The 21,986-nt window shown below is 30.4% G+C and overlaps 2 protein-coding genes across 2 annotated transcripts; both read left to right on the forward strand.

Annotated features, from left to right (window-relative positions):
- The first annotated feature begins 762 nt into the window (after positions 1-762).
- Positions 763-9,098, forward strand: LOC118042709 (agamous-like MADS-box protein MADS2). Its single transcript, XM_035050428.1, has 8 exons — positions 763-947; positions 5,729-5,807; positions 6,933-6,994; positions 7,194-7,293; positions 7,971-8,012; positions 8,099-8,140; positions 8,723-8,862; positions 9,011-9,098. Exons 1-8 carry the CDS (start codon positions 763-765, stop codon positions 9,096-9,098), a joined length of 738 nt encoding a protein of 245 aa, XP_034906319.1.
- Positions 9,099-13,467: 4,369 nt separating this feature from the next.
- On the forward strand, positions 13,468-20,377 carry LOC118042710 (agamous-like MADS-box protein FUL-L). Its single transcript, XM_035050429.2, has 8 exons — positions 13,468-13,797; positions 18,268-18,346; positions 18,580-18,644; positions 18,982-19,081; positions 19,179-19,220; positions 19,422-19,463; positions 19,572-19,714; positions 19,871-20,377. Exons 1-8 carry the CDS (start codon positions 13,613-13,615, stop codon positions 19,980-19,982), a joined length of 768 nt encoding a protein of 255 aa, XP_034906320.1. The 5' UTR covers positions 13,468-13,612; the 3' UTR covers positions 19,983-20,377.
- The last annotated feature ends 1,609 nt before the right edge of the window (positions 20,378-21,986 follow it).

A 21,986-nucleotide genomic window follows, 5' to 3' on the forward strand; every position in this document is an offset into this window, starting at 1 on the left:
TTAATATAATTTTATTTTAAAAAACACTTTAAAAAATAACCATTACCACACTTTTCAACCATACCTTATCCTCAATCTCAATAACGCCGCAGAATGGTTGAGACGGTGGCGTACAGATAAAACTCTGCAGACATGAATTATTTTTATGGTTTCTAATTTAATGATGTGAATGATCATATACTAATTAGAAGATGCTTAGTACGTGTTTGTCTGCGTACTAAACTGTAATTAATTACGTAAAAAGTATAAATATATAAAAAAACAAAGCTAACTACGTAGACAAACAAGCATTTAATTATGGTATTAAAAGAGATCTAGAAAAACAAATAATTAACCCTAAGCTGCATTTAATTTCTACAGAAAACCTTATATATATATATATAGAAAGAGAAGAGAAGACAACCAAAGCAATTCTTGAAACATAACTCTCTCTCTCTACAAACTCTGTAGTTCTCTATTATTGGTGGGTGTTTCTCTCTCTCTAGGGTTTCTTCAAAATATCCAACTTTCTCTTGTTTTTTCACAATTTTTTTTGTTATAATCCGGATTCTGATTCTTAAAGGCAATAATCACCTCCTTGTTCTTAAGAGGAGAACAAGAAACGAGGAAAATAAAAACTCAAAAGAAAACGAAAGACTGCTCTAGCTAGTACACATAACAAGTAAATATATCATAAACTTAGATATATGTATTAATTTCAAAGAAAGAAGGGTTTCTGATTTTTTTTTTTTTTTTTATGGATTGTAATAATATTTAAGGAGTATGGGGAGAGGTAGAGTGGAGCTGAAGAGGATAGAGAACAAGATAAACAGGCAGGTGACGTTTGCGAAGAGAAGAAATGGGTTGTTGAAGAAAGCTTACGAGCTATCTGTACTTTGTGATGCTGAGGTTGCTCTCATCATCTTCTCCAACCGTGGCAAGCTATTTGAGTTTTGTAGCACATCTAAGTATGACCCTTTTTCCCTTTCCTTCTCACCTCCATCTTTAATGCATTCTTCCTTTTTGTTTTTGATTCATTATATGTTGGATCCGTTTATTAGCTATCTTGATTTGTTCATGGACATGCTATTTCGTGTGATTCTTGTCCCACAAAGCAAGCTTCTTTATATCTTTCTCTATCTAACAAATTTTGAGCATTTACTTTTTCTGGGGACTATTGGAATGGTCACTTTTTAATTTTGATGGTAACTTCGGTTAAGAACTTGGTTAAGTGTGTTATTTTGTGAAATTTTCTTGTTGTTTTCCTTAACTCTTTGTTTACTTTTGTTATAATCCTTGTGATGCTCAAATCAATTATATTTTTGTTTGATCTGCTCTCTGCAATAGTTTCTTCATGGGATCCGAATCAAATTTGAAGTCTTTTTGTTGTTCACCATCGAAATCTTGATGTTTGCTTCTTGGTGAGCTATAGAGAGTACCTAACTGATTAAGTATTTATTTGAAAAAAGATTCGTTAGTAGCACAAAATTCTTGTTGTTGTTGTTGTTGTTTTTTCCTCTCAAGAAGCTTGAAATTCCTTGATAAAATACTTCGTTACTGATTCTTTTTTCTCATTCCCCCAAGTTGAAAAAAAAAAAAAGAACAAAAGAAATTGATATATCCAGCAGCTGGCAGTTCTTTTGAGTTTGGTTTTTAACTTCTTTTTTTTTTTTTTTGTGAGAAAAAGTTTGGATTGAAAAATGCTAATAAATGAAGTTAAGTAGATTATCCTGGGAACCTGTTCTTACCCATGAGACAATTCGGATTCGTTTGAGAGAGCTGCGAGCTGTGAAAAGCCCTATAATTACTTGGCCATATTCAACTGTTATCTGCTAGGTATAAAAAGCACTTCTCCCTTGTTACATGGTTCTTACAGAAATCCACGTAGGCACTTGTTTCAATAAAGAAACTGTGGTTAATTATTAATTAAACTAAAAAACAAATGAATGATTGATTTGAGAAATGTTCGGGGGATTCGGGGTTTTATAAAAAAAAATGATTTTTTTTTAAATTTTTAAATGATTTTGATATGAAAAATATATATTTTTTAAAAAATATTATTTAAATATATTTAAAAAAATAACTACACCAATGATCCAAACATCCTCTTGACAGCATGAGTTTTGGGTATTTTAATACTTTTATTGGGATTATTAATCAATTAATTTTTCATTTGTTTTTGTCTTGAAAAGAAAACTTTGGTTAAAATCATAATATTTCGAGGTTGGATTAATGTAGTGCCATTTATTAGCAATCCATTGTAGCTTCTTGAGTGTTTCAATCATTAATCTTGCAATCTTTGAGTGCAAACATGCATGTGTTTGTTGCTGTTAATTAACTTCTACGTGTATAAAACTGACATTTGCTAGGGTTTTTGTCTTATAACTCCAGCTCTAGGGCAAATAGATTTCAAACTTTCATAACTGGCGATAGTTAACATAACAGCAAACTTAATTACCCTCTTCCCAATTATCAATCATAGAAGTTAATCAATGTGTGAAATAAAAATGTAATCAATATCATCGATTGTAGTATGTTTGCTATTTGGCTTGATCATCTCAAGGAGTAGATTCTTTTTAGTATCCAAAATTCACATATTTAGAACATGGACATATAAAAGCTTTGGAAAGAAAATGGGAAAGGAGAAGATGGGAAATAAAATACAAAGTTAATGCATCCACTACAATGAAAACACCCTAAGACTCGGTGCATAAAATTTATACAAATTTCATATATAAATTTTATAAATCCAAATTCAGAAACTAGTTACAATCACTATGTTCAAATTTAGTGAAATGCTTCTGTTAATCAATAATATTAATAAAAAGAAAACACAATCTCCACTATTGAGTATGCATATTTCTTATTGATTTATAAGCCAATAGCCCTTCTAATTCCATAGCATTTATTATAAATTTATCATACCCTCAAGGATTTAGGGGTTATTTGTTTTTAAAAACACTACCACACTTTTCAAAATAAATAAGTTTTAACCCATCGAACTAAGTAATTTTACAAGTTTTTGTATATAAATATCACAAACACTTGGAAAACTACTGATAAAACCAGATTTAAGAACCCAAATAACTCTCATAAAACCCAACCTCATTTGGGCACAACTAAGAAAAGAACCCACCCTCTATATATTAGCCTCAATCACAAGAAATATCCATCTTTTTAGGCAAAACTACATTTTGAATCCTACGCTCTATACCCATTAGGTATATAAAAGTTCTCTAAGAATCGTTTATATTTTCATCAATATTATTAATGTGTAAGAGATAATGTGTAAAAGTCCATTAAGAACCCACCATATTTTCATCCATATTAATACATGTGTTAAGGATATTTTCTCTGTTAATGATATTTTTCATCAACATTAATACATATGTCAAATATTTTTTTTCTTTTTAATATTATTAGGGCAATAACACACTTTAGCCCCTCTACTTTATAAAAAGATTCATGGGTTATAAATAAATTATTAATAATTTAAACAAAAGGTTTGGAATCTCGATTCTCTATTGCATATTTTCTTAAACAAAATCACTGACTTAATTTTCGGAGAGTTATCAAGTTCATAAAAAAGTTCAAAATCTTCATTTTCTACTGCATATTTATTTTCAAAGTATTTCTTTGTAATATTTTGCATTTTCTCTTAAAAAATCACTAACTTAATTATCAAATAATCCTTAAATTCACAAAAGAAAACCTTTTGTAGGTATCAGGCACCGTCTCTAACCACTTTGGCTAGGGACAATAGATCAAATTGTCAGAACTAAGAGATTAATCGATTATCTAAGACATAATTGTTGCCCCCAAACTAGACTTTTTAGGATATCATCACATTTAAAAAAAAAAAAAAAAAAAAAACTTGTTTTGATGAATCCCCCCTCAAAACTACTACACGACCACATATAAACATATTATCTTTATTTCTTAAAATGAAAACTAAAAATAATAACGAAAGTCAAATGTAAGTACCGGTAAATAATGTTATAGATTAAGAGGTAAAGTTGAATAGGATTGTCTTAAACAACTTAACATTAGATTAAGAGATATTAATAGCGTATATATTTTTAAATTTTTATATCAATTTTTTTTCAAAACATATTTTTCAAAAAAATTCCATTAACTTAAATATTTTATACTTAATTTCTAAATTTAATTTATTGATTAAAAAATATTTCAACTTGCATGTGAAGTTTCATAAACAAATTTATAAACAATAATCCACTCACCAATGTCACTGTATCCGCAACCCCGCCCATCAGCACCACTCCACTCCATTACCGCCACCGCCACCATCTAAATTCATTAACTGTTATAATCACTACTTCATTATCATAATATATTATTATCATTAAAATCACTATTTACATATTTTTCACGTAAATTATTTTTCAACATAAAATATTTCCACGTATCCAAAACAAATGCCCTCTTAGATATAATTACAAAGAAAATTAATGCACCGGTAAAAAAAAAAAAAAAAAAAGGAAAAAGAAGAGACAGAGAAAAAAACGATAGAAGTCACTTTGTTTTCATGTTTAAAACATGGCCTAATGCTTGATTTGGAAAGACGTAGTTGTGGAGTAGAACCAGAACTGTGTATGGGAGTTCGAGACATGATGGCTTAAATACCAAAATTGAGAATTATAAAATTTTTAGGGGAAATTTGAAATAAAAAAAAAGGGTTCAAACTTAGTTGATTTTACTTTTTTAGAGCTTAAAGATCACATCTCAAGAGATTTGGAGGCTGTAAATGGGAAAAAAAAAAAATAATTCGTAAAGCAATCAAACTTTGTAACTTCGAATCCTGGTTTAACCAGTATTTTACTCATCAACCGAATTGGTCTTCCATTTTAGACCGCTGAATCAGTTTTGAAATTGTTCGATGAGTACACTAAGTTTAGAAATATCGAGGGAATTCACCATGTAACTTTAAATAAATATATGTTTTTTCAATTAAATCCTTGCATAAATTAATTTTTTTATACAAGAGTACCATATTGAAAAAATATGTTATATAAAATTACGTTCATAGGTTTGTCCCGAAATATTTATACATAAGAAAACCCTATATTTATGATACAGTAGACAGTACTCATATGGATTACTCCCTACATGCATCAATACCATTATATGTAGGTTAAACCAGGCCTCTTCTCGTGGTAGATCGAGGGTTGACATTTGTCACATTCATGGAATATATCATGGGGATGGAAAGAAAGAAATGTAAATCTTGAGGTCAATATATATGAACATTCATTCATTTGCTCCACAGCGTAGAAGGGCATGGAGAAATTCTTGCACTATGATTGGATGGATAAAATATCACCAGATCTTATAATTTAATGTACCTCTCGATCTCTTGAGGAAATCAATCAGGTCATAGAAAAAAAGGGGTTATGGCTTATTTCTAGTAGTATAGTTAAGGCAAAATTATATATTTATTCAAGATTTTAAATTAAGAGAGCAAAAAAACATATTTGTGGTTTCCAGATCGATGCTGAAACAGGACTTTTATTTTTTATACAAGGCTTCACTGTCATTGTTATGGTTAGATTACGAATGTTTGCTTAACAGTTACCACTAAACACCCTCTTGCGTAAGCTCCTGATTAATATAAATATATAATGTTCTTGTTTTATGAAAATCGATAACAAATTTCATTTTTGCATATCTGATTTTCCAATAATCAGACTGTGGTTTGGTTAGACTTATTTCATGCCTTTTCCTTTTACAGCATGCTCAAGACCCTGGAAAGGTATCAGAAGTGCAGCTATGGGGCAGAAGAAGTCAACAAACCAGCCAAGGAGCTCGAGGTAAGCTTAGTTGTATTCTTTTTACAGCAATGTAGATGACTACAGTGTAATGCAATTTTTAGATGAAGTATAGAGTATTCATTATTCTTCTCTCATAATCTTACAAAATTCGTTGAAACATTTCGATATTAAATGAGAGGTTTTACTTAGAATTTTGCTCTTTGACTACTTTGAACATACGGTCACACAAAACTAAATGCATCAGGTTGTGCTCTCATTATTTACATAGGTAAATTACAAAATTTAATGAACTCTAAAGTTAAAAAAATTTCTTAGCTATAAATACTCATCTATACAAAGTGTATGATGTGTTGAAAGAAATTAAAAAAAACAAAAGTGAATAGTATTTTCTCATTATTTTCAGGTGGGAATTTTATTGGCCAAAAGGTATATATGTAGAGCTTTAGGCTTTACCTTTTATAGAGAGAATGCACCACCCACACGAAGATTTATTTGGATTTTTGTATCAGAAACGAGTTAAAGAGAAAGTCTGCCTGTTGTTTCAGTTTTTTAAGGCTTTGCCAAATCAAATAGGCTTGAATGTTCTTTTGACTAGGAGTCGAGGTGTTCGTTCCTTTTTTCCTGGTCTATTTTATTAATTATATATTAGTGTTTTATAGTTCTTTTGGTTGTAAAAGGAAGGTTTTAACTGTAGGACCTCTCTAGGAAGAATATCAGTTGAATTACATTGGCTCAGTACAAATCAATTTGAAGCATGTATATCTTGCTTTCTTTTAAGGAGATTCAAGTCTTTTAAAATTTTGAAAATCCTTCAAAAACTTGTGCAACAATTTAGTTGGGTTATCGTGCCATAACGGGCACAAATGAAAGAGACTGCTCATTCAATATAGAAAATGATTCGATTATATGGATGGTGAAAGGTTATGCTGTTGTTCCCAAAATATATAAAAAGGTTAGGTACATTAATTAAGAAAGGAAGAAGAATTACGATTAAGTGTTCATTATGCTTTACTTAATATCTGACTTCATGGGTGCTATGGTTTTCTAACCAAGCCTGAGACATATCATGTTTTGTTCATGTATGAGATGACTTGCGTTAGAATTAATAACTTCAGTTATAATTCTTGGTTTGTAGTTTCATATGACTTGGGTTTATGATTGCAGAGCAGCTACAGGGAGTACCTGAAAGTGAAAGCAAAATTTGAGACCCTACAAAGAACTCAGAGGTAACCACAATAACAAGCATCCGGGAGATATTATTTAGCAACTTTTACTTTTTAAGTTATTCAGTTGCGCCATGCATGCACCTGGAGATGTGGTTAAAGCTGAAGTTTCTTGCCAAACTGTAAAAGTTTAGTGAACGCTGCCTTGTTATCAAATATATGCAGATTTCTTATCCTTGATAAATTTCCTTTTGTACTGCAGGAACCTTCTTGGAGAGGACCTCGGACCTCTGAATACAAAAGAGCTCGAGCAGCTCGAGCGTCATTTAGAGTCGTCATTGAAGCAAGTTCGGTCAACTAAGGTAATCTAAATTTTTATTGTTATATTTTTCTTTCTATCATCAAGGAAAAATCAACTTCATATTTCACATTAAGATGGTTTTCTGGGTATCAATTAATTACTAGCATTAATGTTCTATGATGTTAAAATTTCATGGACTACAAATCAAGACAAGGGTACTTGGAAGATAGATGCAACAAGGTGTTCTAGCGACAGAACTAATTCTTGTATTAGGATTTTTTTTCTTCTTAATTCAGTTATTTTTGAGTTATAGCTTTCTTTTGCTATTTCTTTCCTGTCGTTTCCTGGTTTTCCTTTACGGCCTTAAGATAGGCGTAAAATGGCTATCTTTCTTTCAACCATTTGTTTGTGCCGCCTGTTCTAGCTGTATAGTAGTGAATTTGATGTTCCCGTCTTTGTTAGGAAAGATCAATGGTTCCTTGATTCTGCAGCTCCTGCTAGGACGGGCTGATAGAATCCTCCCATATAGTTCTGCAATTACAATCGGCTGTGAGTTTACTGTAGAAAATGATAGACTATGAGAGCTAAGATCCTGCTGATCTTATCTTTTGAGAAAACCATGGAGAGTTCATAGTGCTTTGTGTATCTTGTTTCTTGATGTTTATTTGCTGAAAAGAAAATACTAGCTCTTCTACATTGTGTTTGTTGATATTATTACCATTCCATGCCACTTTGCAGACCCAGTATATGCTCGACCAACTTGGTGATCTTCAAAATAAGGTATATGAAAGTGACAGTTAGTTTATAATAAGTGCAACTCACTTTATGTTACTTCCAATGCTAACTGAAAAGTATTTTGAGTACAGGAACATATGTTGCTGGAAGCAAACAGAGCTTTGACAATAAAGGTAATATTTCACCTTGTTATATCCAAATTGATTTTATACTGTATGAGAGGCTAGACTTGTTGGTGGTGACTTGTTAGCCCCAGGTATATAGAAATTTGTTTTCTGCAAGGTTGTCAGGAGTTATTCTTATATTTTCTTAAAGGCCCTGTATCTCTCATGCTAATCAGGATATTATAAAGAATCCATCTACAGAGATCCTTAAAACCATTCTCATGATTAAGAAATAGCATTGTTCATCATTTCATGAATGTTTTCAAAAGCTACAAGTATTTCTTCTTACATTCTAAAAGTGGGAAAAAGTAAAAAAAAAAAACCATGTGTAGCACGCCTAATACAGTCTTAATATTTACTTCTTAAAGAATCAGTAGTTTCCTGTTTTTCTTTGTTCTCACTCTCCTTGTCTTCATTTTTTCCCTGTAGTAAAATGTTGGCTAGCAGACTCCATTTTCTCGTATTTTGCAACAAATTCAATTCTATAGCACAATAAATTCTGTATACGTTCTTTCTAAACATACTAATTTGCTGATACACTCATGTTTGTCAGCTAATGTGGTTTGCCTGCTGTTTTCTAATGTTTGGCAGCTGGATGAAATCAGTGCAAGAAATAACCTCCGACCACCATGGGAAGGTGATGATCAGCAAAGCATGTCCTATGGCCATCAGCATGCACAGTCTCAGGGGCTATTCCAGCATTTAGAATGCAATCCCACTTTGCAAATTGGGTAAACATTCAAACATCTCAAGATACCTCAATTCCTTTCATCTGATGTGTACTCAGATCAACTAGACTAGGCCTGTTTCCAGAATATTGATTCATTAATTCGACAGCAGTCCTAATCTCCTTTCTGTTTATTCATATTGTGAAAACAGCTATAATTCTGGTGGTTCAGACCAGATAAGTACTGTAACACATGCCGCCCAGCAAGTTCATGGGTTCATTCCAGGGTGGATGCTTTGAAATTTGTGTTCTTGGCTGCTCATAAAGGGACACCTACTATATATGTAATTGCTTGATTACATCCAAGAGGCATGCAAGAAGTTCTGGAAGACTTAATTTGTTTCTCTATGATTATGAACTCCTTTTCTAACAATTTCATTTCACTGAGCTGCTGATCTCCCTGTGAGAATAGACAACGCATATGATGGTTCCTCATGGTCATTGCTTAAAGCATCTTAAAAGAGCAAACTTTATTGAAATCTTGACATTTTCTTTTTCTTGACACAGACCCTTCCATGGCAGCTCTGGATTCATCCTACACATACGTACTCCCAAACAGTACATAGTAGAAGTTAGATAGTTGATATATTTTTATACATAACAAATAATACGTGCATAATTAAATATTATATGCATGATTTCTAAATATATATATAAAAAAACTCTTAAATGATTCATACATATATTGTTTCTAAATATATTTCAGTTTATAGAATTAATTGAAATATATCAAAAAAATATATAAAAAATTAATATAACTTTTAAATATATAATTAGTTTATTTGTAGATTTATAAAAAATTTTAAATATATATTTTTTATAAGGTGTTTTAGAGTATATTAGTAGTTGTTTTTTTTTTTTTTTATAAAAATAATATTTTTTTTTTTTAAAAAAATTATTTTTAATATTGATATAAAAAATTTAAATTTAAATAAAAAGGAATTGAATTTTCGTGTAGCGCGGACGGTGTAATGGTGTCTTCAAGAGTACAATGACAGCGACTTGCATTTACTACCATAAGAAATAACACCGTGGGAGAGTAGCTGCGCGGTTTTAATAGCCAGTTAAAAAAACAGGAAGAAGCAGGTGTAAAGCGATGTCTATAACGAGATACGCTATACGTCAGGACACGTTATCAAACCCCCCACCCCCATCTATATATATATATATATATATATATATATATATATAGAGAGAGAGAGAGAGAGAGATGCAGGTGGTTGGAAGCTCTTATGTTGCTGAAAAAAGTATTTCAAAACTTAATAATTTTTTATTCCGTTTAAATTTTTTAGTTTTTTAATTGATTTTATGGTTTTGGATTAAAATAGATTTAATTTGGGTTACTAGCATGTTTTTTTTAAGTGCAAAGTAAATTTAAAATGAGTTTTAAGGTCTAAAAATTCAAACACTAACTTTAGAACCATGGAAGATGATTGGAAATTTGAATCAGATAATGACAAGTTGTTTGTATATATAGATGACATGTCGTTTATTTTATTAAAAAAAATTATTGACCATTTATTTTTATTTTAAATAAAGGGTTACGTGTGCGAGCTTAATATTATAGTTTGATACGTTAACTTCAATTTTTAGCCAAGCGCGCGAGTCAATCTTCCTAAAACCAATGTCTAGTCTCTTTTTATACTGTCCTTCAAAAATTTTTAATCTTTTTTAATTTTAAATTTAATTCCCCATAAATAGAATTATTAAAATAAATATTTAAACTCAATCTTGTCATAGTTTTTAAATAAATTTATTATTTATCTTTATAATACTAATAATTATTTTATGAACGTAAAATTTAGAAAACATATTCTCATGAGAATAAGATATTTATTTTATTTTAATTTATTTACATATTGTTTTAGATTTATTGTTGTTTTATTTTCTCCTTTCATTGCGTATAAATCATCTAGTTTTGATTTGTTTTTTATTGAACATTAGTTTTTGAACCATGATAATTTTCTATTTTAAAATTATTGATTCTAGTAAAAAAAATTAAATAAAAAATAAATACATTTTTCATCTTTAATTCAAAGAAATGGAATTTTTATGAACATTTATTTAAATGGTCTTTAATTTTTCTATTTAAAAAGCATGCTAATAATAAAAAGATAATTTTTTTTATATATAAAAAATGCATTAATAAGGTAATGAAAATTCTCCTAATAAAATATATTTTATTACAAAATTCAAAATATTTATCTTTCTTGCAAATATCTATTTTAATTATAACAAAATTAATTTTGAAAAATTCCCTTGCGCATGGCGTGGAAAAGCTGCCAGCATATATATATATATATATATATATATATAGGGAGAAATGAGCGCCCGTACAAAACAAGTGAGCAAATAGGTCAGCAAGGACAAGGACAAGGTTTAAGTGTTGAAGCCTATCTCATCAAACGCTGGCGATAAAAATCTACCCGGGCCCCGACAGTTTTGTCCGTTGCATTCGTTAGTCCTCTTCTTCATTTTCTTCGGCGAAAACAACAAAATCAAGTCATTTCACCTTTTGCATGCCGTCTGAACCACCGATTCTGTGTTTGGCTTACGTTGAACCCCCTCATTCAGGTTCTTTTAAATAAATAAAAAAATTACTCATTTAATTTTACCTTGTGGATCCGGTGTCATTAGTTGATTTGAATAAAGGATGGTTAATATGTTGTCACTTGTATGAATAAATTCTAATATAAATTTATTAGTTTTGAGAGATGCAGTTCAAACTAGTCAGATCTTAAATTTATTTTCTAGATATTACTAGTTTGAATTTCACAAATATCAGGATCACTAGAAACTTACATAGTCGATAACTTCAGGGCCCATGAAATTAGTCAAGATACGTAAAAGCTGGCCTGGATACTTACGTTAATCTAAAAAAAAAATCTAAGATAAACAATAAATATAACATAGTTTGTTTCTTTAAAAAAACATTTTTGAAAATTCTTGAATTGTTTTATTTTAAATTAATTTTTTTTTATTATTTTAGATCGTTTAATGTACTGATGTCAAAAATAAATTTTATAAATAAAAAGATATTATTATTTTGATGCATTTCTAAATAAAAAAATACTTTGAAAAGCAATCGATATTATAATTTCAAGCATTAACTAGAACGACACACAGAAATGTTATTTCCTCTAATTCTTTTGATGTTGGCACTAAGTTTTAATTTAAAAACTATTATATCTGTTTTGATATATTTCTAAATTATTTTGATGTTTGTTTATTATGTTTAATATATATATATATATATATATATATATATATATTGATCTATTACCATTTATTTTTGATATTTAATCACATATGATCAAATTAATGGAAGTTTCTAATGGAGGGTTTAAAATTACATTTAAGTGGTTGTAGAGTGTTCATAATTAAAAATATATACTTTCTCTTTAATTAGAAGTCTTAAATCTCATTAGACTATGAGAAATAATATATTTTAATGATTTTTATTAGTTTATATAAATAACCTTTTTTAACCGTATTATTGACATTATTAGAGAGTTGATATAAAACAATTATTGATATCTCATTTTTATTTTAAAATGGTTTGTTATATAATATGATAGTTTTAATAAACAAGCATTTGGAAGTTTGAATTTTACTATCTTTAATTCTGGATTAAATTAAAATTAAGTGTGTGTATGTATATGCAAGTTTAAAATTAAAATTAGTTTTACTTTTATATACACACACACGTCAAAGATTTAATATAAAGCCATTTTAGGCACCTCACACATTACTAAATCTCGTTCAATAATTTGAATAATTTTAGTACTCATTGGATTTTACTGGGAGGATTTTTTTTTTTTCATTGAAATACAATTCTTTAAACAGTATTGCAATGTTAACTCCTTGGAATCGAGTTACTGAAATTTAAAATCTTGTCTGGGGATACAGTTGTAGCTACACCTGACATACATCTCGTGTTTTTAAATAAAAATATTAAAATAATATATTTATTTTAAAAAATGTATAGATTATATTTTAAAAACAACAACTGAAAATATATAATTTATTTTTTATTAATATGAATATTCAGACAGTTTGTATGCATTTCGATTAATCTTAAAGATCAAAATCATATAAGTTTTTAAATATAAAAAAACTTTAAGCTTATAATTATTAAAAAATAAATTTAGCACTTAATTAATTGAACTATTCCTTCGTATGGAATAAAAATCAGGTAATGAGGTTTTTTAGCCTTGAGTCCACGTGGACCCCACAATTAAAATTCCTTTACACTGTAGGTTGATAAATAAGTAAAAATATGTTAGAAATAATATCAAACGAGTTTTGTCTTTCATGCAAAATTACACAAAAATAGGTACACATGCATTATTGAGATGTGTGACCAAACATGAAAAGCAAAGGGGGCAATAAGCAGTTTACAGAAGTAAAAGGATCGCCGTCATTAAAACAAATAAGAATAAAAAATAGAAGCAGAGAGGTTTCCACTTTCCAGTTTCTACGCCATGGGTGACAAGATTGTGTACAGACCGTTCGTCCAATAAGCTGTGGCTCTGAACGACACGTCAGCCAACAGCTAGACTCTTCACCAATCACGGATCGACAGAACACAGCTCTAAAACCACTTCTGTTTTGCAAAACCACCCCTCTACAAAGTACGAGACCCCCACCACACTTTTCCAGATATACATACAAAGGAGGGCTTTGGCTTTGATAGTTCACCATTACCATCACAGAAATAGAAACTTTGAAGAAAAGAGTGAAAAATAATAAAGATGGGGAGAGGTAGGGTTCAGTTGAAGAGGATCGAGAACAAGATCAGCAGGCAAGTGACATTCTCCAAGAGAAGAACTGGTTTACTAAAGAAAGCTCATGAGATCTCTGTTCTCTGTGATGCTGATGTCGCTGTGATTGTTTTCTCTACAAAAGGGAAGCTCTTCGAGTACTCCACTGACTCCAGGTTTTTTCTTTCTTCTTCCTTAACTCCACTTTGCTATCTTCTTTCTTGTTCTTGCACGTTGATCTTGCTCTATAGTAAACTATCTACTACTTGTTTTCACGTTCTTTATTCTTCGCTCTCGTATGGTTCTGCCTGTGATCATTTTTCTAGCTGTTCAAGGTCTGCATTGCACCTTTCCTTGCAACAATCTCTGAGTCTTGATCATGTCTGTTGCATACAAACACAGATACAAACAAGAAATAATGCTACAGTACACATCTTCCTTGCTATAGATAACATTGATGTTAATGTAGATGCATGAACAGTGACAGTTTGTGTACATCACATACTGTTGACTGCTTTAGAAGTTTTTTCTACGGAAAAAATCCTTGGTATTGATCATAATTGTCTTCTTATATAAAATATTTATAGTTCCTGGTCGCTCTTCTTTTATTTTATGTCCTTGATGATTCCCTTTTGTCTTGTTCGTCAATTTTGTTTTCTCTGCATCTAGAGCTAGCTAGTACACGTACGGAATTAATCACTTAATCAAATGATGAGAAGGAGAAGCTTCAAATTTGTGCGTTTTGTAGTTTTGACTCCTGCATATGCATCTCAGCAGTACTGTCTGTCATTTCCCATGTCTATATACTACAAGAAGCTAGAAGCGGCAAAGTAGCAGTATTTTAGACATAGGAAGTGACATGGGTTTCCATATATTATGAGCTGAAGATCATATAGAATTTTAGCAGGTCAGGTCTAGCCAAAGGCCGTAGAGCTCTGTGTCATGGGGTTTTGTGCTTCAACGACAACGTTTGATTAGCATACTAGGATATTGGGACATATATATGGTGTAAAAAAACATATATAATCTTATTCTGATTGTTAGATCAAATACCTAGTTCTATAGTTTTTTTTTTTTTGTCGTTTTCAAGTCCAAATTAACCCTAGAAGTTGTACGTCAGCTACTTTTCCTTCAAGAAGAGGCTGATCGGACGAGGAAAGACGAAGGAGACACAAGAAAACAGGGAACAGTGGTCTGTCGAGGGAAAAGATTCTGCCAAGTGAAATCGTGGTTTCTGTAGTTTTCGATTAAGTTTCCTTAGAAAAAAAAAAAAAAAGCTTTAATAACCTTGGGATTCATCAAGCTAATTTTATAGATACAATCATGGCGCGGGGAGGAAGATAATTCTGCTAAGGTATTGAAACTGCCATTAATGAATTTGTGCAGAAAGAGGGCCTTGCACAAGTCTATAATTCAGCCCATGTAACCCAGACCTAACCCATAAAAATTACTGAAAATAATGCCCAGCTTCCATACCCAAAATTCAGATATGATAGATATACAATTCTTAATAAAAATCGACGTCTAATCATTTCAATGATCATCGCCGCCACTTGCACCTTCATCGGCAGCATTCCGTCAATGTTGCTATAATCTAGCTATCACGACAACATAATTATTATCATCCCCGCCGCCACCTTCCCCATACCGCTGATATAACTGTCATCACAGCACTATCTTATTAAAAAAAACATTTTCACTTCATTTAAATCATTAGTTGAAATCCATTAAAAAAAAACTTACAAAGTGTTTATTTTTAATTAAATAATAGCCTTTTATCTTCCAACTTTATATTTCTTATTTGTTCTAAAAGGATTTAGGAATTGAAAATTAAGAAATATATTTATTAAAACACAAATTCTCAAAATAGAATACGATTACCTTGTTTTTCTTATATGTTGAAAAAAGAGAAGAAATGAGCATAAAACAAGGTAGATGTACCAAACAAAACACTTATATTTATATGGAAGAACTAGTAAAAGAATGTTAAGGGAAAAAAAATCAAGAGCAGAGTCATTGATTCAATTGATAATATAAAAATAATATGAAAAAAAAAATAAAAACAACAATAAATAAACTAGCAACAAAAAATAACAATGAAAAAAAAAGAGAGAAAGAAACTTAGCTCATCCAAAGTATCCAAAAACCCATTGATGTTGAAAGGACAAAAATGAATCTTTTATTTATAAAAAAAAAAAACATGTTAAATTGAGTTAACTTGTAAATTCTATGATCATGAATATAAGATTGAAATAATCTTATAAAAAGAAAAAAAAAAAAAGTTGAAGACCAATTTCTATTAAATCAAATGAGAACATAATAACTTCATTTAAAACAAAATGAAAAAAAAAAAAAGCTTAAGCTCAATCTCTAGTAAATAAAATGTTTTAGGATGAAAATTAAGGAAAATATATAATTTAAAAAAAAAATTCAAAAAAAACTCGATTCTAGCCTTTACGGGTCAAGATGCAAAAAATATTTGACTTAGTTGTGATACCAAGGTATCCACGTTCAAAAGAAATAATAAAATAATAAAATTTAATTATCAAACAATCCAATGTTTAAGAACAAAACCTAATAAAGAAATTTAATTTAAAAAAAAATGAAAAGAAATATAAGTCAACTCGGGTTAACACACTAACTTTGCTACTATAGGCACATGAACGAGATAACACAATAAAAAGAAAAGATAAAGAAAAAAAAAAAAGTGTGAAGATCAATTTTCAATAAATAAAAGGTTGAAGGATAAAATTGAAATAAATCAATTTAAAAAGGGGGGAAAAAAATAAACTCGCGTTAAGCTTTGAAATAGTGACTCTTATCATTAACTTGAGAACTAATCTTATAGAAGGCAAATCATAAAAAATAACAAGACAAAACTTTAAAAAAAAAGATAAAATAAGAAAACATCAATTTTTTTTTAAAAAAAAAAAAAAAGAGGAAAAACAAACAAACCCGAGTGATCTTTCTAAACCTTGATTTAATTTTAAAACTACTAACTTGTGAAAATTCAGGATTCTAGTTAACCCACTAAACTTGCAGCTCAGGTCATAAGATTAAGATAACCAAGTAGAAAAGAAATCATAAAAAATCACAAAGCTAAAAGAAAATAAAAAAAAATAAAAAAAATATATCAACCCGCATTAACTTTCAAACCAGTAACCCGGAAAATTAAAACAAAAACACTCTATCTAGAAAAACCTCAAAGCTCAACTTTCAACCAATTAAATGTTGAAAGATTAAAGTGGAAAAACGAATATCAATTACACAAAAAGGATCCAAAAGAAAAAATTAAAATTAAAAGAAGAGTGATTACATTTTTTATTCAAAATAAATTTTACTTTTGATTAAAAGGTGAAATTGAAAAGTGAAATTAATTGAACAGAAAAAACAAAAAAAAAAGAAGAATAAGGATCCTAAAAAAATAGTAAGGGATGAAATTGAAAAATATTTTTTAATTTTATAGATATTTAAAATTTTAAAATAGTAACATAAGATCATGAATCAAATGTGAAAGAAAAATAAATTGCAAAGTGGTTGTTCTTAATTCTTGTAGGGGCTAACATTAAGTTTAAAAAAAAAAAAGGAAAAAAAATAGTTTTCGTGCCAAATCTAAGATGCTTTTGGCGCACGCGCCACCCCATCACATAAGGGGCACCAAGGCTTTTTGAATGCCTTCATGGAAGGCAAGGTTTGGTGACTGGACAACCATGCATACGCCACTTAAAAAATCATGAGAATGACATTTTTTTGAATAATATTTAATAAATAGTAAATTACAATAATACTGCTTGATAACCTTAAAATTAACTATAAAAACAATGTAAAATAATAATAAAAAAAAATTCTTATAAGAGAGTTATATTGATTTTATTTTTAGAAACTACAAAATAATTTCACTATTTGAAAAAAATTGGAATACCAATAGCTACCCTATTTAAATCCAGTTTATGTGTTAAGATTACCTGCGTTGGGAGCTAAATTTAAATCTATTTTATTTATTAAAAAAAATATTTTTAAATAATGAGATTTTATAAAATATTTTACGATAGGAATTCATATTTTGACCACGACCTCGAGTACCATCTCAATTATTATTGTCAATATATAATGTGAAATGGTTGTCCATCTAGTACTAGCTTAACTTTTCTGGTCGGATTTTGTTTGCATCTCCATAACTCGATATTTTTAGATTGAACTGATATTCTAGTTCGTCATGGTATAGTGTTTTGTCGGCATTGATGCTAGTCTAGACAACACAAGTTTTACTTTCAAAAGTTCTGCATAACTATGATTTTTTCTTGTTCAGCGATAAGGGATGTCTTCGAACTAACGCATGCATCAATAGAGATCAAGTATTTTTCTCGGATAATCGCAAAAACATGCCTGTTAACATTCGAATATAATTGACTGCAATGCTGACATTAAATGAAGGTCGTAGATTGAATAAGTTAATTTTATCTTAAGATTGTTTTTACTAGATTCTCATGTCATGTAATACTTTTCTTAAAAAAGAAACACTTCTTTCTTTGGGCGGGTAGTCATTCTTGTTTAGGTCTCATGGATGTTACTTGAATATTGAAACTTGTAGTTCATCTGCATAAATCTTAGTTGAGCATTCTTCAGAAGTTCTCCATTTTTGGCAGCATGGAATCGATCCTCGAAAGATACGAAAGATGCTCGTATGCAGAGCAGCAGTTTGTACCACATGGCCCTGAACATCAGGTATTATATATGAATATGATCTGCTAGAATGAGTCCATAGTTATTAATCTTGTACTTTTGTGGTTGGACCGGAGAAGGGCCAATGGACCCTTCAGCAAGTTAGGTTTTGCTCAAGGAGCCTAAGAACTAATCCATAGGTTGTGTGTTTGTTGGTTATGGTTTCTCATGTCTTCACATTGAATATGATACTGTATGTGTCAAAGTTTCTTGATATTTTTGTGAATCCTTTCTAGGGAAGCTGGTTTTTGGAGCACCCAAAGCTCAAGGCTAGGGTTGAACTCTTGCAGAGAAACCTAAGGTACTGCTATGATTGCATTTGAGTTATAGTAATGTTTGTCAATTCATAAAATATGACTTTTATCCGTGTGGTATGTTGAAGTCTTAATTAGTCTCTGTATCAACGATTCAAAAACACTCAACCAAAGGATTTCGATCACTTCTTTTTTCTTTTTTTTTTCAGAAGGTATTGGAACCGTGGCTTACTGGTTTTTGAGATTCTTTTTCCTTGAAAAATCTGAACAAAATCCAAGATGCTTGAAACCATCCTTTTTGTACTGTTTCTCACATGGCAATACAGCAGTACTGGCCAATAATCAAGAAAATGATGTGACATTTTTCATATTTTTCCTATTTAGGAACTATACAGGACAAGATTTGGACCCTTTAAGTTACAAAGAACTTCAACACCTGGAGCAAAAAATAGATACTGCTCTTAAGAGCGTACGATCAAGAAAGGTGAAGTTCAAGTTAGCATGTTTGTGTTGTGACATGCTAGTTTGTTTAGATATGTTGTAATGCTTGCTCATGGTGTAAGTTAATCTCGAATTTGCAGAACCAACTCGTCCATGAATCCCTTGCAGAAATGCGGGAAAAAGTAAGATTTCTGCACTTCTACTCACTGTTGTGGTGAAAATTTTGTTTATCTTTGAGTAGCCGCATAAAAGTCACACATATAGCACTAGCCTGTTACCAAAACACTAGCTCAAGAGCCTAGGGTTTGTAGCCCTAATTTCTATGATCTTAGCCCTAATTCATACTCAAAGTATGTGTCATCTAACACACAAGCTTGTCGCAGGAAAAGGCACTTCAGGACCAGAACAACATACTAGCAGAACAGGTATAAGTCACACAAGTACGATTGTCAGGTTTGGTCTTTCGTACTTAAACAGGCTATATTGCATTATATCTGAAAACTGATAGTGGCAAATTTTGTGAGAAAAAAAAGGTCAAGAAAAAACTGAAGGCGCTAACTGAGCAAGCACAATGGGAGCAGCAAAACCTTGGCCAGAACTCATCCTCTTTTATGCTACCACAAGCACAACCTCCACTGCAGCCGTCGATGCTATCACTTCCTCCACCAACTATAGGGTATGTTCTCTCCCTTCTTGCTCTAGATAAACATTATATCTATGGAAGTAAGGAAAAAAAGGATGCGTGGTCAATTTAAGCGAGGATACTATAATTCCATGCTTCGCTAGTTGATTTACAGACTAGAAAATAACCATTTGTTGCAAAATGATGCAGTGGCTGTTTCCAGATTAGAGGATTCCTGAACGGAAACAAGGATGTTGAAGTTCAAACTCAACCTAGCACCATGCCACATTGGATGCTTCGCCATGTCACTGATAGAATTTGAGACATGGGATGGGAGATCAGAAAATCAATGGGGCATTGAGGTGAAGAAGAAGAGTATTTACCACTTCTTTCTTATAGCCGTCAATATATCCATCGCATAACCTCTACTAATATGCTTACTTCAAGTGCTAAGTCACAATAATTGAATTTGTAATCTTAACTATTTCGAAACCAAAACCAGCTCCGTGTCTTGTCATATCCCTTAAGGAGGCAAAGATTCCACTTTGCATGTGTGCAAGTATAATCTCTGCTTCAACAAGTTTAGTCCACCATGATGAACAAGAGCTTTTATCTTGACTTATTTGGTGGCAACGCTGCCATCGCTGGCCTAGCCAAGATGAACATGTGAACTAATTTAGCTATAAACAATAAACTTAGCAAACAGTTCGACTCCTATTGTCGCAGAACAAGAGACAGAATTCTTTGTTTTCCCTTCTTGTTTGGTTTGATTTTCATGTATTGAGCGGTCGCCTCATGAGTCAACTTAACACCACAAGCTACAGCTCCAGTGATGCCAATTTTCCAATGGCGACATGGTAAACCATAAATCGAAGTTGTCTGTGATGATATATACCAGCTCGAGAATCGGAAACGAAAACTATTTTCTTAAATAAAATACTATTAAATTAAGCTGGGTCAGCATTATTCAGAAAACTATTTTATTAAATTTTTTTCATAAACTAAAATAACTAAATTATAATTAACTGGCTCAAGAATATGACTTGTATGTACCAAAAAAGTTTCCTCGAATTGGTTATTAAGCATGCTAGCAATGAGAACTAAAAGACTTTGTGGTCGTTGGACAATGATCACTACATAGCCAAACAGAACTTTAAGTAACTTGATGGATTAGTCTTTTGGGTAAGATCAAGTTTTTTTTTTTAACATAAAAAAAATTTTAGATGTTACTAAAAAGAATTTACAGGGGAAAAAAAATTAAATGGAGTGAGAATTGATCTGATATAACCTGGTTAATTTTATGGGTCTAAAAACAATTTATATAACCCTTAAAAATATAGTCTAACTAAAATGTTTTTTAAAATGAATTTTTTTTTAATATTAAAATAAAAATATATTTAATTGATTTAAGTTATCATGGATTAACATATTAAATCCACAACTCGGATTATGCGATCATTATAACCTCATAAAAATCAAATCAAATAAATTATGAAGCTTAATTTTTAATTAATTCAATATTGAAAGATGAAATTAACGAATCTTAATCTCAATTAGCCTAATATTAAATGATGAAATTTTTTTTTAAAAAAAATCATTTATAAAAAGAACATAGAAAACAACCTAGGTCAATTCATCAAACTCATGATCTAGGTCATCAGATAGAGATAAACTCATAAAAAAAAATGAAAAAAAATAATCTAATTTAACTTGGATTAACTTGTCAAATCCACAATATTGATTATAAGGCTAAGATAACCATATAAAGAGTAAAACAAAACAAATTATGAAACTCAATTCTTAATTGTTCATGTCAAATCCAATGTTAAACGATGAAATTTGTAAAAAAATTAGTTAAAAAAATAACATGAGTTAACCTGTCAAATCCACGACATTAGTCATGAGACTAAAATAACCCTATAAAGAGCAAAATAAAACAAATTATAAAACTTAATTATTAATCATCCATGTCATATCTAATGTTAAACGATGAAATTTATAAAAAATATAATTAAAAAAATAACACAACAAATTAGCCAAGTCAACATAAGTTAACTTAAGCATAATTCCTGGGTCATAAGGTCGGAATAATCTAATAAAAAGAAAACACTACCAAGTGTTAGGTTTCTCAAAACATATTGGGAATGGTAACCTGTTAAGCACAATTATGTCATTTACACGCGCTCCACCAAAACAAAAAGGACATCTTGCTGCTCTAAACACCATCGCAGACAACTAATTTTGGTAATTGAATAATCTCATACGTGCCACTCGAAAGGTGCGGGAATTGTTGCACACATAAACAAATTTTTTTTTTTAATAATTT

Source organism: Populus alba, chromosome 17 (assembly GCF_005239225.2).
Source record: "Populus alba chromosome 17, ASM523922v2, whole genome shotgun sequence".
Classification (NCBI taxonomy): Eukaryota; Viridiplantae; Streptophyta; class Magnoliopsida; order Malpighiales; family Salicaceae; genus Populus; species Populus alba.